We start from the raw sequence: 21502 nt of genomic DNA, 5'->3' as shown, positions 1-21502 counted from the left end.
CGGAATGAACTAATGTTTATGGAGCAGCAATTTGTGGATTGGTTACTTACTTCAGTCCCCAACTTTTATGGAGATTGGCCCCAGACGTTAGTCAGTTATGTTTTTTGGGAGCTGATTTTTTTTTGCAGAATCTGATTTTTTTTAGCTTAACTCCTGACCACATATATGTAAAGTTTTAACAACAGTGTGATTGGTATCAGTCTTTTTTGTTGATGGCTGCAGATTTTTTGGAGAATGGCATTGTTTTAGAATGCAACATCTTTTATTGGATGCCATCAATCCATTAGATAGTTATGTTGGATCACACTTGGTTTGTAGACAAATATTGCTGACCGTTGTACAAACAACTGAACAATTCAATACAATTTTTTGCATCTGGGTAATTTTTAGTGGATGGGAGCAGTATCTCAGATCGTTTAGTTCGTAATTATTATACTCTTTTTTTGAACTCAGGGTATACTGTTTTTACGCTAAGAGTTGTTATTCACACCGCTGAAGTCTTCTCTTCACTTTTTTATTTTGCCTAATTGTTTCTTGAGAAACCTGCATGTGCTATTTCTTCCTCGTAATAAGTGTCTGCGCAGGTAGAAACGAAGCTTAAAATTAATAATTTATGTAATCTCGTTGTTCTCAAAAAATGCTGTTCATCAGGGAAATTATAGCGTCTCAATGGCTGCTTCAAACTCGCTTTTCTCTCAACTAATTAGGTTTTAGGACTCCAGCCAATGTTGTTATTGATCTCTTCTAGTCGACAAGATTGGTTTGTGCGCACTAAACAGTCAGTGGTATAATTGTATAGTTAAATCTAATTGAGGTCTCAGCACGTTATTATTTTCATGCTGATAAAATTGCGTTAGTAGTTTGGTATTAACTGTCCTGTAATTTGGGCACAATTTTGAAATTTGATGTGTGTAGCCTTCGGAACCAGTGTCTATTTTTCTCTTTAAAGTACTTGAGACCGTCTCTAGCTACGAATTGGAATTTGAAAGAAAAGAATCTTTCGCCCAAAGTCGTCATTGCTGACCTTTTATAATACTATTTTCAAAATATGAATTTTTAAATTCGAATTTTGCAACGAACACTTTATTTCCTGATCAATTGTAACTAAAATTTCTTTACAAAATTGGATCAGAAATCAGATGTTGAAAAATTCATCTTTGTCAAAGAAAAGTTCAACTTTGTCAAAGAAATATAACCAGAAAAACTTATCTCGACTAATTTTTAATTAATAGCCGCCCTCATCTTCTCAGCCGGCTATTATAGCGCTCCTATTTTTTTTTTTACAATTCAAAGAATTTGAATTGTATTGGGGCGCTGTCTTTTTTTTTAAGATCTGTTCACACATTTTCATGATTTTTGAAGTCAAATTGGAGTGGTGATTTTGGTCACGCCGAAACAGGAAATGGAGCGAAAAAGCAAGTGGTTTTGCGGCGTGAATTTTTTTCGCTCTAATTTTAAAGTAGAGTGCGAAAACGGTGTTTGAACAAAAATTCGGTTTCTCGGTAGTGGTTTTTTGTTCACATGCGGCAATTTCACTCTGATTTTTACTGTTTTTTCGATTTTTTGGATCGCATTTTTTTGTAAATGGTTTTCCCAATCCATTTATAGTCTGTTCTCGGTCTAGTTTTCTGTTTAGTCAATGAAAATTCTTTGAATTGTACGTCAGGACTTGTCCTGCTATGTTTTTTAAATTAGACAAAAAAGATATATTGACACTTGCAACCTTACCCCCTCGATTGTCACAATCTGTGTCAAATAGTCAGCATTCCTTGTTCACACTCCTTAGGTATCATAATCTTACTATAGATGCTGAGAATGTTTTACGTAAATAATCTCACTTTTTTAATAGTCATCTAGATTCATCAATTTGAACCGAGTATTGACTCTACGCACCATTTCTTGAAGATTCATTTATTTCAATTTAGTGAGTTGAATCAATTTGCCCTTGTCTGATTCAACTGGAACATTAAGGCTTTAGTTTCATTAGAAATTCTAACAGTTTTTTCTGATTGCTTATCATTTCATCTCATGTTATATCCGCGAGGCATGGCCAAAAGATTATTTTACTAAGTTATTTAGTAGTGCGAATTAAATAGGATCTAAATCGGGTTGAAAGGATAGAGGTGTGATTCTTAATAGCCGCCCTCATCTTCTCAGACGGCTATTATAGCGCTCCTATTTACTTCGTCGAACTTTTTTTTCGCTTTACCATTTTGCCGCTTTTTCAGCATTTTGCGTGATATCTTTTTGACTTCTCTAGGCTAGTTTTTCTCTGCTCTCATTCTGCTAAAAGTGAATTTGAACATCAGTTGCTCAGCAAAGCAATTCAAAATGAACAGAGTCAGTATAAAAAATTGAAGTCAGAAATAGAAACGGGATAAACCCATAAAGCCCATTTTTAGATGCCCGCTATTTGAACGTCGGTCCTATAAGTATTAGTTACCTCTCTCTAATGCTTATTGTTATTGATAGGGGCCCCTGTAGCCTCTCTCTAAGAAACAGAAGTATGTTTAACTACGAAATGCCATCAAAATAAATCGGACTTAAAAAATGTTTTTGTACAAAAATGTTTTTTTTTCAATATCTTCTGTTATTTCAATCCCAATCATGCTTATTGGAATCAACGGCGGCTATTTTCCGGCAATCTGCCGGGTATGTTTATAGTTTTATCTACAAAACAGCTTTATTGTTATTATGAAGTTTTGTATCTGTTATTAGGTCTATTCTGAGTTTCCATGACTTGGAGCATAAAGATCCAAATGCGATGGCAGCGTCGCCAGGGACACCGAAGCCAGGTGCAACAATGGGGGGAGGAGACCAGAGAACGAGTGTGTTCAAACAGAGAGGCATCGGAATATCAGCTGAGCCCACTGCCAACCTCAACCTACATGATATCAAATTGATCAGGCACGACAAGTCCAATAGGTATGTAAGTCCTTTTGAAACAAATATGTAGCCTTCGCACCCAGCACATCATTTGGGTTGCTGCTTTTGGCTTTTATTTTAAAAGCTTTATAAAGGCTTTTATGGTGAATAAATGAGGAATGATCATTAAAATTGAAATCAGTGCAAAGGAATTTTTAAAATTTGGTAGGAGCGCTGGCTTTTGGGTTTTCGATTGGGTGTTATCGTTAATCAGGTAATAGATGGAGAGGCTATCGCTTAGAGTATAATATAATTTCTAAAGTCTTTGGCAATACTATTCTAGCAGGAAAGGAATGAAAATTTTGAGCTGAATTTTTTTGCAATTTGTATCGTTTCCAAAGAATTTCTGGATCGTTTGTTTTACCACCCTATCTCAAGCAGCCTTCACGAATTGAAGCAGATGAGTAATATTTCGTAATGGCGAATTATATGAATTAAATTTGCTCAACAGACAGTTTTTTATTCGGATCAATTATTGTTCATATTGCAATTGCCCCCACCCCCAATCCTACACTACCTATAATTGAAACGTTCATACCTTTATAATGGTGTCTATTTATTGTAAGGGCTAGTGACTCCCTTTTATCAAACTAAGTAAATCATTTATAGTGTAAAATGCGCATTTGACCACGAATTGTGAAAACAAGTGTTTGTTCACGGGTGGGATGGGCAAAGCAGTTCCATCAAATTATTCATGCTATTTTTTATCCGGCGTTTGTATGTTTCTGCTGCAATTAATTTGCTGAAATTTCAGACGACTGTAATACTTCAATTACTGATTGGCTAATTTTGATATTTTTGTTCACCAATCTGCTGCGTTTTTTACTTCAAATCACGACCTAAGATTGTTAAAATGTGAAAAACTAACAACTCGACAGAGTCGCAATTTGTTCACGTTTATATTTGGCTGAACAATCAAAATAAAATTAGTGAGAGTTTTCCACAAGTCTCAAGCGATGAGTGATGAAGATTCGTTTGATAAGCTTATCCCTCTTCTTCCCGAGTTTGAAGGCGAAAATGACAAATTTGACGAACTGGGTCGACAATTTAAAATGAAAGCTGTCAATGATGGAGCCCTTCGCAAACTGAGGAAGGCCAGAAACTGTTCCCTTCTGACCTATTGACTATGACTGTCTATTAATACACTGAATGACAAAAGTAAGCGCACAAAATGCAATTTTACATGGTAAGCTACCTCTTTTTAAAGAGCATTTTTAGCACCATCGCGATTTTATTGTGTTTCAAGTTTTATACAACGCGATTATAAATGGGTAGAATTTTAACTTCTCAAAATTGTAAGATACCAAAAGAGCATAAGGAGAAAATCCAGATAGAATTTTGCCTATTCTAACACACCGCAGAAGCTGTACGTTCAGTCAGTCCAACGTGAATTCTGTTGAGCTTGGTCATAAAACTTTAATTTAGCAATGCAAACACTTGCTCAAATTGGCGGAGGAATGATCAAGTTCAACAGAATTTGCGATGGAATCAACTTATGGAAAACCGACCAACTTTTAATCTGGATTTTCTTTGAAAGTAAGCTTGTCGGTATCTCAGTATTTAGATCTATTAAACTTCTGAGGATTATGCATCGAAGGATATTAAAAAAACAAAAGGATTTACCAAAATTATGCAGACGACGGCGTTGACTTCAAAAACTCCATATTACCATGTGAAAGTGGATTATGTTCGTTTACTTTAGTCAATAGTTGTATTATTTTTCACCTATAATCGAATTTATAAATCGCAATTAACCTTTTATAACCCTGTACAAAACATTATCAGCGCAAAACCACGCATTATTTGGGTTACACAGTTTGTAATGAACCCAAAAAGTTTGGTCTCTAAGGGAAAGGAAACAGTCTCGAAGGCTAAAAAAGCGTACATCAATGATGACGAAATGGGCAAAATTTTCTTTGGTTTTCACCCTGTGGATAGGCCGTACGTTAGCCCACATTATTATAATGGGCTCAAGTTTGAGTCAGTTCATCAGAAGTACTTTGACATTTTAGACGATGAAGCTGCGGAAGCAGAGATTAAACAACGAACACTGTAGAGCATAATTAGTAGCCAAACATACGGTTGGGCTATTTTGGGGGCCAGGGACTCGTTATGAAATAGGCCTTTTGAATATAGACAAATCTTTGGGGAAGATTTATCTATGCAAATATCCGAATTTACATGTTTGGGCTAGTTATTCTCACCTGATCCACTTCGGGAAACATAGCATACCTCAAAAGTAATGAACCGAGTAGTTCAGGAAGATTACAAATTTTATTTAATTTTTTCATACCTTTTTGCAAATCGGGTTTCTTAATATCTTTTCTGAAATTGGCACGGTTGCAGAATTGTCATTTTTGCTACGAGAAATCTGTTTAGTAACCTTTGTACTCATATTTTAAAAAGTTCATAATAAGATATAAAGTTGAGAACCTTTTAAGTTTTAAAGTGTTATTCTCATTTGCTTTAGTGGAGTACATTTGATAGCGTCGTCTTATACTTATCAGTTTGAAAATATTGCTTCTCAAGAAAGGATCACGTCAATCCGCACTAATAGTGTCTCTCAATTTGTTACTGTTTTGCTTAGGAGAATTGGATAGAAAAAAAGCTTTGTCAATATTTTTCTTGCAAAAAAATTCATTTATATACCAGAAAATCTACCTGAACTTTTGATTCAGGCGTGTAAATGTCAGCATGATTTAGGTAAATTTAGCCTGCTCATATTTAGAGAGTGGTATGACGTTGGTTCTTTGGATATACAGCTCGTAATTGCGATAATTCCTCTTCATGACTTTTTTGTGAGGTACACTTTTGGTACTGGCTACTTAAACTCAAAATTCCGTGGAATTTTGCAACTTTCAATTTTGTGATTAATAGAAAGGTCTTAGTAGGAGCAAAAGAGGATTGATGACATTAGTTTCAAGAATATTAGAAATTATTCGCCATATTTTCATGTTCTTAAACCTTTTTGGTTGTTCCTTTGTTTATCTCTTGTCCAACCAGGTTTCTGCTGGCTTGTAAGTTATTTGTTATCTAATTTTCGCAGGGAAAAAAATGCTTATTGAGACTTTATTAATGAAGAAATTAGACAAATCATTAATAGTTTTAGCATTTTTCAAGTTTTTATTTTTAATAGCCGCCCTCATCTTCTCAGCCGGCTATTATAGCGCTCCTATTTTTTACAATTCAAAGAATTTGAATTGTATTGGGGCGCTGTCCTTTTTGTAAGATCTGTTCACACATTTTCATGATTTTTGAAGTCAAATTGGAGTAGTGATTTTGGTCACGCCGAAACAGGAAGTGGAGCGAAAAGCGAGTGATTTTGCGGCGTGAAAGTTTTTTGCTCAATTTTTAAAGTAGAGTGAGAAAACGGTGTTTGAACAAATGTTCGGTTTCTCGCTAGTGGTTTTTCGTTCACATGCGGCAATTTCACATTGATTTTTACTGGTTTTTTTTTCGTTTTTTGGATTGGATTTTTTCTAAATGTGCTTCCCAATCCATTCATAGTTCATTCTAGGCCTAGTTTCTTTGTTCGAACCAAATTTCACTCTCTCGCTAGTGGTTTTTTTGTTCACATGCGGCATTTTGACATTGATTTTCTGTTTTTTTAAATATCTTTTTATCTGGTTTTCAAAAATGTCTCTCACAATTCACTCATAGCCTGTTCTATGCTTAGTTGTTTTGATTAGTCATTGAAAACTCTTTGAATTGTACGTCAGGATTTGTCCTGCTATGTTTTTTAATTCGCTTTACCTTTTGATCACGTTTTTCGTATCACGATTTTCACGTTTGACTGACTTACTTCACTCACCGTTTCAACTTAATGGATTTTAATTTCTTTCACGCAATCAATTACGCAATTTGGTGGATACTGTCAAAGTTAAAAGATCAAAATCAAAAGAGACGGGATAAAGCGATAAGGCCCTGTCATTAATTCATTGAGAAGTAGGTTATCAACGTTCAATAGAGTTGCTAGCTGACATTGGTATTAAGCTTATTAGCTTTTAGTTTATAAGCTGAATTAAATATAGTTTTGGAATCCAATTGAAATTGCACGCCAAATTAGAACTTTTTGACACTGAAATATAAACAGGAAAAAATCGGTCAATTTGTCTCTTCTTTTTTTACTGTTTCAATCACGATGTGCATCAAGCGCGTCAACAGCGGCTATTTTTCGGCAATCTAACGACTATGTTTTCATTTATTTTTCCATTTCTTTGATCTTTCTAGTGGCAAATAATTACTAGTGGCAATGTAATGGGTTTCAACATTTTAACATCACGAATTTCAATTTGTATTTTTTTGTCATTTTCTGATTTTATTGATCTGTAGGTGCCAATGAAACTTTCTTAGGTCTTGCAGATGGATTACTGGACAGATTTGAGAGACAAAAAATGGTGTTGAACATCAATATTGCGAAATTTAGTAACTTTCTTCTGTAGAATGTAGAAGTCTTATTAATAGCCACCCTCATCTTTTTTTTTTAAGATCTGTTCACACATTTTCATGATTTCTGAAGTCAAATTGGAGTAGGGTTTTTGGTCACGCCGAAACAGGGAATGGAGCGAAAAAGCGAGTGTTATTGCGGCGTGAAATTTTTCGCGCTAAATTTAAAGTAGAGTGAGAAAACGGTGTTTGAACAAAATTTCGCTTTCTCGATAGTGGTTTTTTGTTCACATGCGGCAATTTCACTTAGATTTTGACAGTTTTTTTCGAATTTTTGGATCGGTTTTTTTTCTAAATGGAGTTCTCAATCCATTCATAGTCCGTTCTTGGTCTAGTTTTCTGTTTAGTCAATGAAAATTCTTTGAATTGTACGTCAGGACTTGTCTTGCTATGTTTTTTTTACTTCGTCGAACAAAAAAAATGTTTCGCTTTACCTAATTTTGCCGCTTTTTCAAGATTTTGCGTGAAATCTTTTTGACTTCTTTAGGCTAGTTTCTCTCTTCTCTCATTCTGCTAAAAGTGATTTTAAACATCAGTTGCTCAGCAAAGCAATTCAAAATGAACTGAGTCAGTTTAAAAATTGAAGTCAGAAATAGTAAGGGGATAAACCCATAAAGCCCAATTTTAGATGCCCTCGTCGTTACTATAAGTATTAGTTACATCTCTCTAATGCTTATTGGTATTAATAGTAGCCCCTGTAGCCTCTCTCTAAGAAACAGAAGTATGTTCAACTACGAAATGCCATCAAAATAGATCGGACTTATAAAATGTTTTCGTACAAAAATCTTTTTTTTTTTTCAATATCTGTTCTTTCAATCCCAATCATGCATATTGGAATCAACGGCGGCTATTTTCCGGCAATCTGCCGGGTATGTTTGTCTTTGAGTTCATGTCATTAATTACTTCTATGTTACTGGGATCAGTAGCTTTTGTGTTCCTCATTGGCTGGGAATAAGTTTTTGTTTTTTGCCTGCCTCCGCTTGTCTGTTATTCCAGGCTAGATTTTTTTAGATGCATTATTTTTGGTTCTCGCTTTAAACTTTTGACAGGAAACCTTTGTATTAAACCAGGCGAATCTAAACCCTAGATAAAGGCTGTCGACTCGTCTATTTTTTTCAATCGTGTCCTTTTTCTGGCTTTCTATCGGCTATGTTTTCTCTTGGATACTGTTTCAAAAGTAATTTAGCTTCGTATTGTTTTACGATGTAAAAATTTTTGAACAAATTGTAATCCTATTTGAAGAACTTCGATGACCTACACTGGTCGCCTTGTCTACCTGTTAAATTAGGTTAACATGTAATGGTGAACTCCGTCCAAGTTTCACTGTAAAACAGGGACAAAATAAAGAATTAATTCAATCTTTTCTCTTTAGCGCAAATGCAAACTCAATCATACTTGAATAAATGTGAAAATATCATTGGTTGACAATATTTTTTAAACTGGGATGGGGTTCACGAACTCTACTTTGTGCTTTCTGGTAAGTTACCATTACGTTTTTACTCATTAAGTAAGCAAAACCCTTAGTGTAGGGGAGCGATTCTGCAAAAAGTAACCTCAATCTACGATTTCTATTTCGGGTATCATTTCAAGAATTAAATTTCAGTTCGTAAAACTATAAGGTGGTAACTTAATTTCGACGTTCAGTATACACGCATTGAGAAAAGTAAACGTACAAATGGCAATTTTAAATGTTAAGCTGCTTGTTTTTGAGGTCATATTTAGTCGACATATTTTGGCCGTTTGTTTGGATTCTTGTATCAATGCCTCTTTCGTTTCACTTTTACATCAGTTGACACGTCATCAAAATTTAACAGAAACTTCTGAAAAACTGACAAACCTACTTACTGAGAAAATCCAGATCAAATTTTTTCAATTTTCTGTAAGCTGAAGATATTGGATTGCCACGAGAAATCTGGTCAACGTGCTCACAAAATTTTCGAATTCACATCCCTTGAAATGAAGGAGGCATAAGCAAGTTGAACAGATTTCGCGCGGTACTCAAATTACTGCTGCTCACGGGGTGCTAGGAAAATTGGCCGACAGGGCGTTTAGCCGACAAGGAAAAAAATGGGAAATTTAGCTGACAGTTTTATCATAATTGGTCATAAAAGTCTCATTGGTCCATAAATCAGTAGTTCGGTTGTGATAGATTCATATCAAGTCCCACGGGCCGCTGAGGCATGGCCATGGCCCGCGAGGCATGGCCATGGCCCGCGAGGCATGGCCAGATGCGGTTAAATACCCTCGTTACTCTAGTTGCTAAACCTTCGTTACGCTAGTTGATGAAAAAACTGCGGTATATTTGTCCGCTTACGAAATAGTGTTTTAAATTGGCCAATCACAGCTTCAGAATAAGTTTTATTGCTCATTTTACTTAAATTGTTGGCTAAATTTCTCACTTTTTGGTTGTCGGCTAAACGCCCTGTCGGCCAATACGGCGGTCACCTGCTCACGGAAAACCACTCAAATTCCTTCTAGATTTTCTCTGTAAGTAGTCTTGTCAGTTTTTCTGAAAGGGTAATTGTTATACTTTTGATGATGTGTCAATTGATAAAAATCAAACGGAAGAGGTAAAATTTTTGTCTAAAATTGACTTCAAAAACAAGCAATTTACAAATTGAATTAAAGTTTGTGCGCATACTCTTGACAATGAGTGTACTTTGAGTGGCTGCACTTTTTACTCTGCATTGATCGTTTCAATAAGCATTGGAGGTCGCAAACGGCATGTTGATGACGATGATGTTGATTTTGATAGCCAACCTACGCATTGGCTGTCACTTGGTGACGCCTGCTGTAAAGATCCATGCTCCTGTACCAACATATGCTGTACCGCGTGCAACATCATAGATGTCATGAAAATTAGCAGAAAGAAAGGCATTCTGATTACCAGCTTCGTTCTGTTCGTTGTTACAACTTTCGGAGTTTTGGGTGCCTAATTTTAATACCTCCGATTATACATACACTCGTTAACAAAAAATGTTAAATTTTACAACTTGAATAGCAAATGTAAGTTTTTAAAGTCAAATTGATTAGCGTCGGTTTTCAAGTTGTCGAACTTTTGCTTATATCGAGACAGATTAGTGGGCGTTTTAATTTTAGTAATACCTTCAGATTATACATGGAATAATTTGCCCTTTTGTGTTACGGGAATTCTGTGATTTCAATTTCGATTTCTCTCACCACAACTTAAATCTTGATCTACTGTTTTTTGAGTGTTTTCCAAGGTGATATAAACTTGGGATCCGTGAACAATGAATCGTTCCCCGTGACCAAATTTTTCGTTTCTGTGAACAAACATTTGGGTTAATGTGCTGATGATTAAACGGTAGGGGCTAGCTATTTTATTTATCATTGATATATAAAAGTGTAATATATCAGGTAGTTTACGCTACCATTTTAGAGTTCTTGATTCGAAGTTTATAGAGAGTGGAATGCATTTCCAGTTCAGCTCCCCGCACTATTTTCACTTCTGTGGGAACAAAATTTCACATTTTTGTGAACGCGTGTATATTTCCCAGTACCTTTGGTGATACCTTTTGGAGTATACTTCGGAATAGCCATGTATGAAGTGGGCTACGCTGTCACGCATGAAAAACATCACTCTCACCACAATCATAAAGTTGCACGAGATCTGGAGAGATGGAGCATGTACAATACAAAGAGCGATATGAGAGTAAATAGTGCTGATGGTTTGAAAACTAGTCAAAGTTTCATGGGAATATTTTAGGTCATTTATTTTACCCGGTTTTTGTTGGTATATGAACTTTCGCAGGCGGAATAAAAGCGTTTTTAACTAAATTAGAAAAATGAATAATTCAAGAATGAGAAAATAACAAAATGATTTTTACAGTAAATTTACAGGAGAGATCTGATTAATAGTAGATCAAGATGGTGATCTGGATTTGTGTGATGAAAAAGGCGAAAAAATCAGCTGCGTGTATACCATTTATCAGTGAGAAGTCAAGAGCTTAGCGCCATGATTTATTGTGGGGGTCGTAAGGTTTACCAAATATGGTTTGCTTTTAAAAAATTCCTAGAAATCATTTGCAAGGGAAACCATAAGTAGTATACCCTAGCATTTTTCTAAGAATTCGTTCACACTCCTTAGGTATCATAATCTTTCTATAGATGCTGAGAATGTTTTACGTAAAATAATCTCACTTTTTTAATAGTCATCTAGATTCATCAATTTGAACCGAGTATTGACTCTACGCACAATTTCTTGAAGATTCATTTATTTCAATTTAGTGAGTTGGATCAATTTGCGCTTGTCTGATTCAACTGGAACATTAAGGCTTTAGTTTCAATAGAAATTCTAACAGTTTTTTCTGATTGCTTATCATTTCATCTCATGTTATATCCGCGAGGCATGGCCAAAAGATTATTTTACTAAGTTATTTAGTAGTGCGAATTAAATAGGATCTAAATCGGGTTGAAAGGATAGAGGTGTGATTCCTAATAGCCGCCCTCATCTTCTCAGACGGCTATTATAGCGCTCCTATTTTTTAACTTCGTCGAACTTTTTTTGGCTTTACCATTTTGCCGCTTTTTCAGCATTTTGCGTGATATCTTTTTGACTTCTCTAGGCTAGTTTTTCTCTGCTCTCATTCTGCTAAAAGTGAATTTGGACATCAGTTGCTCAGCAAAGCAATTCAAAATGAACAGAGTCAGAATAAAAAAATTGAAGTCAGAAATAGAAACGGGATAAACCCATAAAGCCCAATTTTAGATGCCCGCTATTTGAACGTCGTTCCTATAAGTCTTAGTTACCATCTTTTATGCTTATTGGTATTGCTAGTAGCCCCTGTACCCTCTCAAAAGTAGCCTCTCAGAAGAAAGAGAAGTATGTTCAACTACAAAGTGCCATCAAAACAAATCGGACTTAAAAAATGGTGTTGTACAAAAATCTTTTGTTTTCAATATCTTCTATTCTTTCAATCCCAATCATGCTTATTGGAATCAACGGCGGCTATTTTCCGGCAATATTCCGGGTATGTTTGGTGAATATGTTTGGTAAATATGTGATAAGTCAACTTTTATCGCTAATATTTTAAGCGCACTAAATCCAGTTTGCACGTATCATTTTTAGTCCGAAAAATATAAAACAATTAAACGGAAAACGATATGTCGGCATTGGAATTTTAATCAATCTATTTTTTGGTTGTAGAAATGTTGTAGTGACGGCATTGTTTTGCGTAAAAGGGATTGAAGAAACTAGCTGCATCGGCATTCGAGATAAGCTTTAAAAATTAAGTATAATATTTTAAGTATTAAGTATTATACTAAGATGACAAGCATCACAGGTGGCGCGGAGCATCACAAAATTGGCAGATAGAAGGAATCGGGGTTTGTTTGTGAAACTGTGATATTCCCTTATTCAAAGGGAGATTTTTTTGAAGTTGATCTTAGTAGTTTGACTAGTTTCATAAGGTTACATACGCCAACATCGTGCTTGGGAGCGAAGCACCCATTCAACCACTACTGTATGAAGCGATTTATTCTCTCGGGAATACTACTAAGCTATTGCCTCAAAATTATGGTGAACTATACTTTACGTTAAAAATTAGTGAGCACCCTATTCTTATACAGAGTAAAAATTTAATTTTTGACCTGATGTTACACCAACTTGTAATCAAAGTTCAGGAATAATGGTTACAACATTGATCCCCTACAGCAGTGGTCTTCAATGCCTGTAAAATTAAGAATGCGTAATGCTAACTTACTGAAAACCCAGATGTAAATTTGATAACTCTAGTCAAATTTAACAGTAAAAAGAATCTTTTTAATAGCTGTGGTTGTGTTATGATAGGTCTTCTCTTAGTTGTTACAATCTGTTTCGACTTTCTCCTGTCAAAGATAAGGCAATTGGAGTAGTAATTTTAATCTAGTCACGCTGGAGTAGTACATCGAGCAGAAAGCGAGTAGCTTTAAGCCTTGAAACTATTTGCAACTGCTTTTAAAGTGGAGTGGGAAATTGGTATTCAAGTACTGTTTGGTTCCTGAGAGCGTCAGGCAATCTTTGTTTTTAACGTCAGCTAATATGAGTTCAATTTATGCCGTTTTCTCTTAATTTCGTGCACCAATGCTTTTTGTAAAGGATACATTTTTTCAAGAATATGCATTTAAGGTTGTTTGAACCCCTAAAAGCAACTGGTGGGTTTGAAGACTTAGACGCTATTTGTTTTCATGAAATAATAGTGATTTTTAATAGCCGTAGTCAGCATCTCAAACGGCTATTATTAAGGCGCTCTCCTTTTTACGACTCGAAGAGGAGTACTGGTTTTCTTAAGGTTTTTTTTACCGGAAGTACTATTCGTTCAGACGCTGTTTTGACCTAAAAGCGAAAGTGAGTAAAATTGCCGTGTGAACTAATTTTTTCTGAGCGAGAGAAGTTTTTTGATCATGCGCTGCGTTTAATGAATGACTTTTTGACTTTGAAACGTAGTTGTTGACTGAATGGTACATATAGATAACCGTTTTTAGCCGTTTTTTCGTCTAAATGGCCCAGTTTTTTAAGTTGTAATTTGGTTTTTTGTAGAAAAAATTTTTAATTGCTCTTGAACGAAGTTCATTGCAATTATTGTAAACGTGATCTTTTTATGCAAATTTTTCTTTGACAATTTTGCGCTTTTCTTCCAGAACATTCCTTGACTTCTCTTTGCTCTCACTCCGAAGCAAAGCTTGTTGCTAATATAAAATCGGTAGCAGCATAACAAAAATAAGCGACTCATAGCGTAGTGATTAGTGCGGCTGGTTATGAAGCGTGAGGTCAGTGGTTCGAATCCCGGCAGGGGCAAGGTTTTTTGCACCAATAAAGAAAAATTTATCTAGGCTACAGCCCTTGAATTAAATTACCTCGCCTGTCGTTCAAGAGCAATTCTTCCGACATTTTTCGGCTTATGTTAATCTAAGATGATAATCAAAAAGTACAAAAATTATCTAAGTTTTTCATATGAAAAAATCAGAGCTAAATTTTCAAAAACAGGCAAAATATTTTATAGATTGCATTTAAATTTGTGAAACTTTTTCTGACATTGTTCAATCATATCAGGTTTTTTGTATTTTGGGGCAAAAAAGTAAAAAAAATATTTAATTAATATTTAATGAAGAGAACTAGTTCGGCGAAATTGGAGGTGTCGGGACAAGAAAAACTTATGTCCAAGTGCACTCAACTGTCCCTAGCGAACACAATTACGAAGTGTTAGTCTGGACAGGGTTTGTATTTTTCTCTGTTTCATTTGCAATGGCAGTTTGTGTGTTCGCCGGTGTTCCTAACAATGACAAGGGATGCTGTGGTGGATCACGAGAAGATGATACAATTGTCGTTCCGCCACAGTCTGGTCAACCTCCACCTCAAGGGTATCCACCTCAAAGTTACCCTCCACCCCAAGGTTATCCGCCTCAAGGATACCCTCCACCCCAAGGGTACCAGTCTGTAGGAAACACCCAACAGGGATATCCACCTCAAGGATATCCACCACAGGGGTATCCACCTCAAGGAAATTTGCCTCAGGAATATCCACCACAAGGAAATCGCCAGAAGGAACTACACCTCAGGAAAAGCGGAAATCGGAAGACAAAGCTCCCCGGGGCAATCATCAATCAGGAGATGAAAATCGACGTTTTTCGGATTATGTTTGTTCGATGCTATATGGAAATGTGAACGTCGAGAATTGATACTTAATTTGTAGAGCCAGAATACGCGTTTCAAGTTCAAAATTGGAACATTTTTCTTGATTTTTTAGTTATTTTTTGGCTTTTTCTATTAATTTCTTAATTTTTGGATCTTTCAGCCGTCTTTTTGTCAAAAATCAGTTAATATGGCAATATCCCTTTGATAATACATATACTCAACGTCTCTTTCTACCTCGATGTAGTTTCGCTTTTATAAAATTGTACATATGCTAATCCGATTTTGGCAGTTTTTTCAATTTTTATGAGTTTTTTAGATTTAATCTAGAAGTACCAGAAATAATCTTTTTGCGCAACATGAGGGATTTGACTTTCGTTTCAATCACAATTCAATCTTTTTTGGCGTTAAGTTTTTAAAAAACAGTTAAATTGTTTTTAAAATCCAGTCTTAAAAGTTTTTTGACCATTTGTTTGCAAAATGTTTCAATGATTCGTATGTTTGATTTCTGCTTTTTAGTTTTTTGTTTTGTTCAGAAGGATGGATCTTTGTCTCGAATGACTTGTTGTCTTTTCTATGTCTTGATTGCTGAACAATGCATTGTATTCGTTTTTCCTGATTTTTTTAATTTGGTTTTTAACTTTCAAAAATCAAGATTTAGTCTTTTTATTACGGTGTTCCTTTGTGTCCATATTCTTCACATTCTAATTTGTATTATCCTAACTTTGTCCTGGCACCTGCAATTGTATTCGTTGTATTAATTTTTTTTCGTTATATTGATTGTTAAAAAATTGAATGATTTCAGTTTTTTCTTAGGTCTTCGTCATTTCTTTGGTTTGCAATTAAGTTCATTCAACATAACGCAGTACTGAGAATTTGCTGGAAAGCCTTAGCAAAAATTGACACTTAATACTTTTTATTGCCATTTTTTCTGGCCTTGTTATTGTTTTAAAACGATTTTTCGCCTTTGAATATTATTCTGTTGCTTGTCTTTTCCATGATTAATTTAACTTTTGATTTAATATGAAATCATGTTGTCTAGCATATATACAACAAGGAAGAAGTTGGTGTTGTTTTTGTCTTATTTTTGGTGAACAGAAATCTATTTGTAGTGGTTTCTCTGATTCTTAATTTTGAGCATTCTTTTTTCAACTTAGTTGCTCAGTTTCTAAGATTATTATCTGCCGTTTGCTTTCACGATCTTTTTGAGATTAGAATCATGAATTATTTTAGGGCAATTGATAGCTCTATCAGTTGTTTCAGCCTATCAGTTTTTTTACCATTCTAATTATTTCGGACTTTTTTAACGTTGCCAAATGTTTTCAATAATATAAAATTTTGCTGCATTTTGTTTCTCTTGGTGACAGTGGTTTAATTTTAATCAATTTTAAGATCAGGCTTGGGGAGGTTTTGAGTGCAAATGTCTTAATACAAATGATGGTGGCTCCAGCTGCAATTACGTAGTCTGTGTAAAGTTTTGACGCTTCGAATCGCTTCCGGAGTTCTTCCGGCTACGTTTTTAATTCGCTATCCCTTTTGATCACGTTTTTCGTTTTACATAAGTCCCAATTTTCACGCTTGACTTCTTAACTTATATCACTCACTGTTTCAACTGATTGGATTCTTAGTTGTTTCACGCATTGAATTACGCAATGTAGTGAATTCGGTCAATTCCAAAAGAGCAAAATGAAAAGGAACGGGATAAACCGATAAGCCCGGTCATTAAGTCATTGTGTATTAGGTTATCGAAGTTAATTATAGGGATGCTGGCTAATTTTAGTATTAAGCTTAATATCCTTCAGTTTAGAAGCTGAAGTAATTATAGGTTTAAATTCTATGTCGAATAAAAATTTTTCGCTTTACCTTAATTCACAGCGTGTTCAACATTTTGCGTGAAATCTTTTTGACTTCTCTAGGCTAGTTTCACTCTTCTCTCATTCTGCTCAAAGTGCTTTTAGACAGCAGTTGCTAAGCAGTTGCAATTCAAAATGAACAGAGTCAGTATTAAAAAATGAAATCACGAATAGAAACGGGATAAACCCCTGATGCCCGTTACTCGAACTTAGTTGCCATCTTAGTTACCTTAATGTTTATTGGTATTGATACTAGCCCTTGTGTCGTCTCACTACAAAACATCAGTTTGTTCAGCTCCAAAATAACAGCAAAATAGTTCGCAGTTTAACGTTTTTTTCCGAAAATCATTTTTGCTCTAATATTCTGTTGTTTCAATCCCAATCTTCGTTATGGGAATCAACGGCGGCTATTTTCCGGCAATCTGCCGGGTATGTTTTCTGTTTCAATCCTGATGGCCGTCTACCGCATCAAAGGCGGCTATTTTCCGGCAATCTGGATATGTTTTACATTTTGCGCAATTTTGTAGTGCTTATTATTTTTACTTGCTCTCGAACGAAGTTTAAAATAGTTATTGTTAATGTGTTCGTCTTTTTAATGCAAAACTTTTGCTTGACCATCTTGACTTCTCTAGCATCTTGACTTTTTCGCTTTGCGTCATCTAAATTTCTCTCTTTCCCAAGTGTCAGCAGCTGAAATCAAGTGGCTGCAGTTCACTGCTATTTAAGTGGTTAGTGATACATAATAAATTCAAATGGCATCATTTGGATCCCCCTTGGTGATTTTAGTCCCCCCCCCAACCCACTGAAGCAGGCTGCAATAGTTTCGTGCTCCAAATGGTCGTTGTAGAGCTCAACCCTTCCTCCAATGTTATCATCCCGAAGCCCCCAGCTGGCTACTACCAAAGCCAACTTCGATATAGTTTGTTTTCCAAAGTTGTCGTTTTTTTTTGTTTATCGGTCATTTAGTTTTCTGATTATTGTTAATTGCGCGCCATATATCTAATATATCTAATATGCACAGAGCGTGCTAGAATTATAGAATAAATCTCAAAGTTACCGACAACTGAAACTGCTACGACCGCTACTGTTTACCCTTTGTTTGACCTGAGCACAGAGGACGGAAAAGTTTTCTTCGGGTGTCTGGTAGCCTTCAGTGTTATGGTTGTTCTTTGCTGCATTCTGCTGAGTGTTGCGAGGAAAAAGTTCAGAGATAGTTTTGACATTGAGCTGAACCGATCAATTCTGTCAGACTTTTTTGTGATGTTCTGCTGTACCAGCTGTGGAGTTAAGCAGATGCAGTTCAAAGCCGAACAGTTCAAAAGAGATATTGTTGATGTATAATAATGGCTCTTCTTTCAATATTGTCTTTCTACGTGCTTGCTGTAATAGAAATGTGCAATTTTGAAATCTGAAATTATCTTTCGTGATTATAAACGGATAATGTATAAAATATGGTCAAGTAATATAACTTTTCTCGAAAGATTTTGTTCATTCCGCTGTTTTCGAGAGAGCGAGAAATTGAGGTGTGAAAAAAATTTCTGTTAGCGAAATTTTGTGTTCACGTGCGGCTTTTAAAAACCGTTTTTTTTTTTTGTTTAGAAGTTTGAATAATAGCCGCTGCAAGCCTCTCAAACGGCTATTATTTGGGCGCTCTCCTTTTTTTAAAAGAATTTGCTATACCGTTTGATCACGTTTTTGGTTTTACTTTATTCACGACTTTCAAGTTTGACTTCTGACTTACCTCACTCACTGTTTCAACTGAATGGTTTTTAAATCCATTCACTCAATGAATTACGTATTTTACTCAATTTAATTATTTTGAACCCACGTCGAAGTTAGAGTGCAGTTGAGTTGACCCTTTTGACTTTTCGTCCTCAAAAATTGGATAAACAGGTATCGCTCGGAGGGCATTAAGTTTTCTTAGAGCCTTTCGGCGTACTGAACTCCGGCGTACTGAAGTATGCGATTCACTGGAACTGTTTTGAAGATATGAATTCATGGTGTGTGTAGGGCGGTTCTTAGGCTTTGACCCCCACTTCACGCTGATAGCTATATAAGGGTCCATGGCTCCACGATATTGGAAAAAAGATTGATTAATAGCTGCCGTCAGCCTCTCTACGACTTATTACTTTTGAGCACGTTTTGCGTTAAGTCACGATTTTTACGTTTGACTCGTGACTTACCTCACTCACTGTTTCAACTGAATGGTTTTTAAATCCATTCACTCAATGAATTACGTAATATGGTGAATACAAATACGGTCAAAAGAGTAAAATCAAAAGAGACCGATAAAGCTCTTTCATTAAGTCATCGAGAATTTTAGGTTATCAAAGTTCATTGGAGTGTTTGGTAGCTGACATTGGTTTTAGGCTAATTATCTTAATTGAAACTTCTTATCTTAAGTTTAGAAGCTCAAATGAGTATAGTTTTAGAAACCAACCGACATTGCACGCCGAATTAGAACACTTTTGACACTGAGAAAATATAGAAAAAAATTTAATCAATTTATCTCTTCTTTTTTTTTTGTTTCAATCCCGATATGCATCGAGCGCGTCAACGGCGGTTATTCTCCGGCAAACTGTCGGCCACGTTTATGATATTGTATTCTTTTTAGGGTTGACCTGATAGTGGTTTGTAGGTTTCTGGTTATAAAAATGCATTCTATGCCATTTTGCAGTTTTTTTCAGCGATTTTGGTGAATTTTAGGCAAATTTAGCAATTTTTGGCATTTTGTTTTGTTAAATTGCTTTTGTATGGGCTTTGAATAGACGCACTTTAGTTATGGAGTCTTTAGATACCAAGTGATTACCTTTTCATTGGTATAAAGCTATTTTTTTAAAGAAAGATGACAATAAACTGAAATTTTTAAATTGTTTTTCTGAATTTTTTTGCTGTTTTTCGTTAGAAAATCTCTTAGCCTGTTTTACTTGCCTATCGTTTTGTAAGATTTTCAATACTCTAGTTGTTCCAGTGAACGTTTTTTGGCTCTATGTGCTCTCGTGAAATCAAAAGGGTATATTTTTTTCTTTTTAGTTTTTGTTTCAAGTTGATTTTAAATGCACTGTGTTCTTCATGTTTTTAGCATTTGTGGATGCGTATGGCACAAATTAGTTGTTTTTGATGCATTTTAATACTTTTGATTTGAGTTTTGAGTCATTTTGGTAGAGATAATTCAGTAATTTTTATCAAGATTTCTTGCAAATTTTCGTGTCTTTTTTTGCTTTTCTTGCTGAAAACTTCTGATTGTGTGCTTTTTGCTTCTTTTTACTGTGCATTGCCACAAATTATGGAAAGCAGCATACTGGCAGTTGATCAATAAATTTTGGCTAAATTTTGTTGCAATGTAACCGAGAATATTTTTGGTTTAGTTCTTCTTTTCTCTTACCTCCGTTTTCCCTACTTGGAAACTTTGTTGAGTTTTTCTCTCAATTTGCAGTGGTTCAACGGAATAAAACTAAAGCTGCAACTCAATACAAAAATTTTATCACATGATTTATCGTCTTTTCTGGTCAGATACTTCATTACTCTTTTTAATTTTCTTGTTTTAAAATGATTAGTGTTATTCAATAGGATAAGCGTTGTTAGTTATTGTGGTCACTCAGTAGAATCAAGTTAGTTAAGGGCGTTAGTTTTTTCCTTCGAGTCCCTTCCGGAATTCTTCCGGCTATATTTTTTTATCTTTCACATCTGTTCACTCATTTTCATGTTTTTTGAAGTCAAATTAGTGTGATTTTGGTGACGCCGAAACAGGAAGCGGAGCGAAAAAGCAAGTGATTTTGCGGCGTGAATTTTTGTCACTCTAATTTTAAAAGAGTGAGAAAACGGTCTTTGAACAAAAATTCGCTTTCTCGCTAGTGGTTTTTTGAACAAAGAGAGTGGTTTTTGTTAATACAGTTGTTCTTGAGAGAGCGAGAAATTGATGTGCGAAACAATTTTCTCTACGCGAGCGAAATTTTTCTGTTCACGTGCGCATTTTAAAAGCAGTTTTTTGGCAACTTGTGATGGTTATAAGATGTGATTATGATTTTGTGTTAGTTTTAGGCTTGTTTTATAGGAATTGAAGGTTTCAAGTATTTATTTTGAATTTAATGCTATTTTGGAGGTTTTTGAACAGTTTTGCTGATTTTTATACGAAATTTAATGGTTTTTTGCCTGTTTTTTTTTGTTTTAATGCTTTAATTGGGATTTGAATAAAGCTTGTTACCTGAGGATTATTCAGGTATCAATTGACCAAAGTTTTTTTGGTTTAAATCATTTTTTCTTAGGAAAATTGACAAAAATTGAGAAATTTAAAACCATTTTTTAAAATTTTTTTTGTGCAGTTCTTTTTTAGAATTAGACAAGTTTCTTAGCATGTTATGACTTGCCCATTGTTTTGCGAGCTTTTCATTGCTCTAATTGCAAGGGAACTTTACTCTGCTTTATGTTTCTTTGTACTATTTAAAAATTCTAATTAAGTTTTTCTAGTTTTTTTTTCAATTTGTTTTTGAAGGCCGTTTCTTCCTTGAATTTTTTATGGCATTTGTGGAGGCCCAGGGTTCACAATAGTTGTTCTAGCTGTTTAGTCATAGGTATGGGCAATTTTCTCCTTCGAGTCGTTTCCGGAATTATAATAATAATAATTTTTGGTTCCTGCGTAATCGCAGCG

General features: G+C 35.1%; 2 protein-coding genes across 3 annotated transcripts in view; both read left to right on the top strand.

Moving 5' to 3' along the window:
• Positions 1 to 21502, top strand: part of LOC142334908 (cGMP-dependent protein kinase 1-like) — a 143747-nt gene that overhangs the window by 90221 nt on the left and 32024 nt on the right. For both annotated transcript variants that reach the window (XM_075383239.1, XM_075383246.1), the window contains one exon: positions 2719 to 2925. In XM_075383239.1, the coding sequence (XP_075239354.1) occupies positions 2719 to 2925 (207 nt within the window). The remainder of the gene's footprint in view (positions 1 to 2718; positions 2926 to 21502) is intronic.
• Positions 4543 to 18334, top strand: LOC142345666 (uncharacterized). Its single transcript, XM_075397877.1, has 5 exons — positions 4543 to 4977; positions 10076 to 10299; positions 10890 to 11060; positions 12802 to 12854; positions 17908 to 18334. Exons 1-5 carry the CDS (start codon positions 4748 to 4750, stop codon positions 18193 to 18195), a joined length of 966 nt encoding a protein of 321 aa, XP_075253992.1. The 5' UTR covers positions 4543 to 4747; the 3' UTR covers positions 18196 to 18334.

Source organism: Convolutriloba macropyga, chromosome 1 (genome assembly GCF_964194025.1).
Source record: "Convolutriloba macropyga chromosome 1, txConMacr16.3, whole genome shotgun sequence".
Classification (NCBI taxonomy): Eukaryota; Metazoa; Xenacoelomorpha; order Acoela; family Convolutidae; genus Convolutriloba; species Convolutriloba macropyga.
The sequence above is the reverse complement of the archived record's forward strand: the minus strand, read 5'-3'. Positions and strand labels throughout refer to the sequence as shown.

Coding starts and splice junctions, on each gene's coding strand:
- LOC142345666 (XM_075397877.1), top strand. CDS start 4,748: ATGAACCCAAAAAGTTTGGTCTCTAAGGGAAAGGAAACAGTCTCGAAG. Junction 10,300..10,889: donor TACAACTTTCGGAGTTTTGG/GTGCCTAATTTT, acceptor TATATTTCCCAG/TACCTTTGGTGATACCTTTT. Junction 11,061..12,801: donor GAGAGTAAATAGTGCTGATG/GTTTGAAAACTA, acceptor TAGTTTCATAAG/GTTACATACGCCAACATCGT.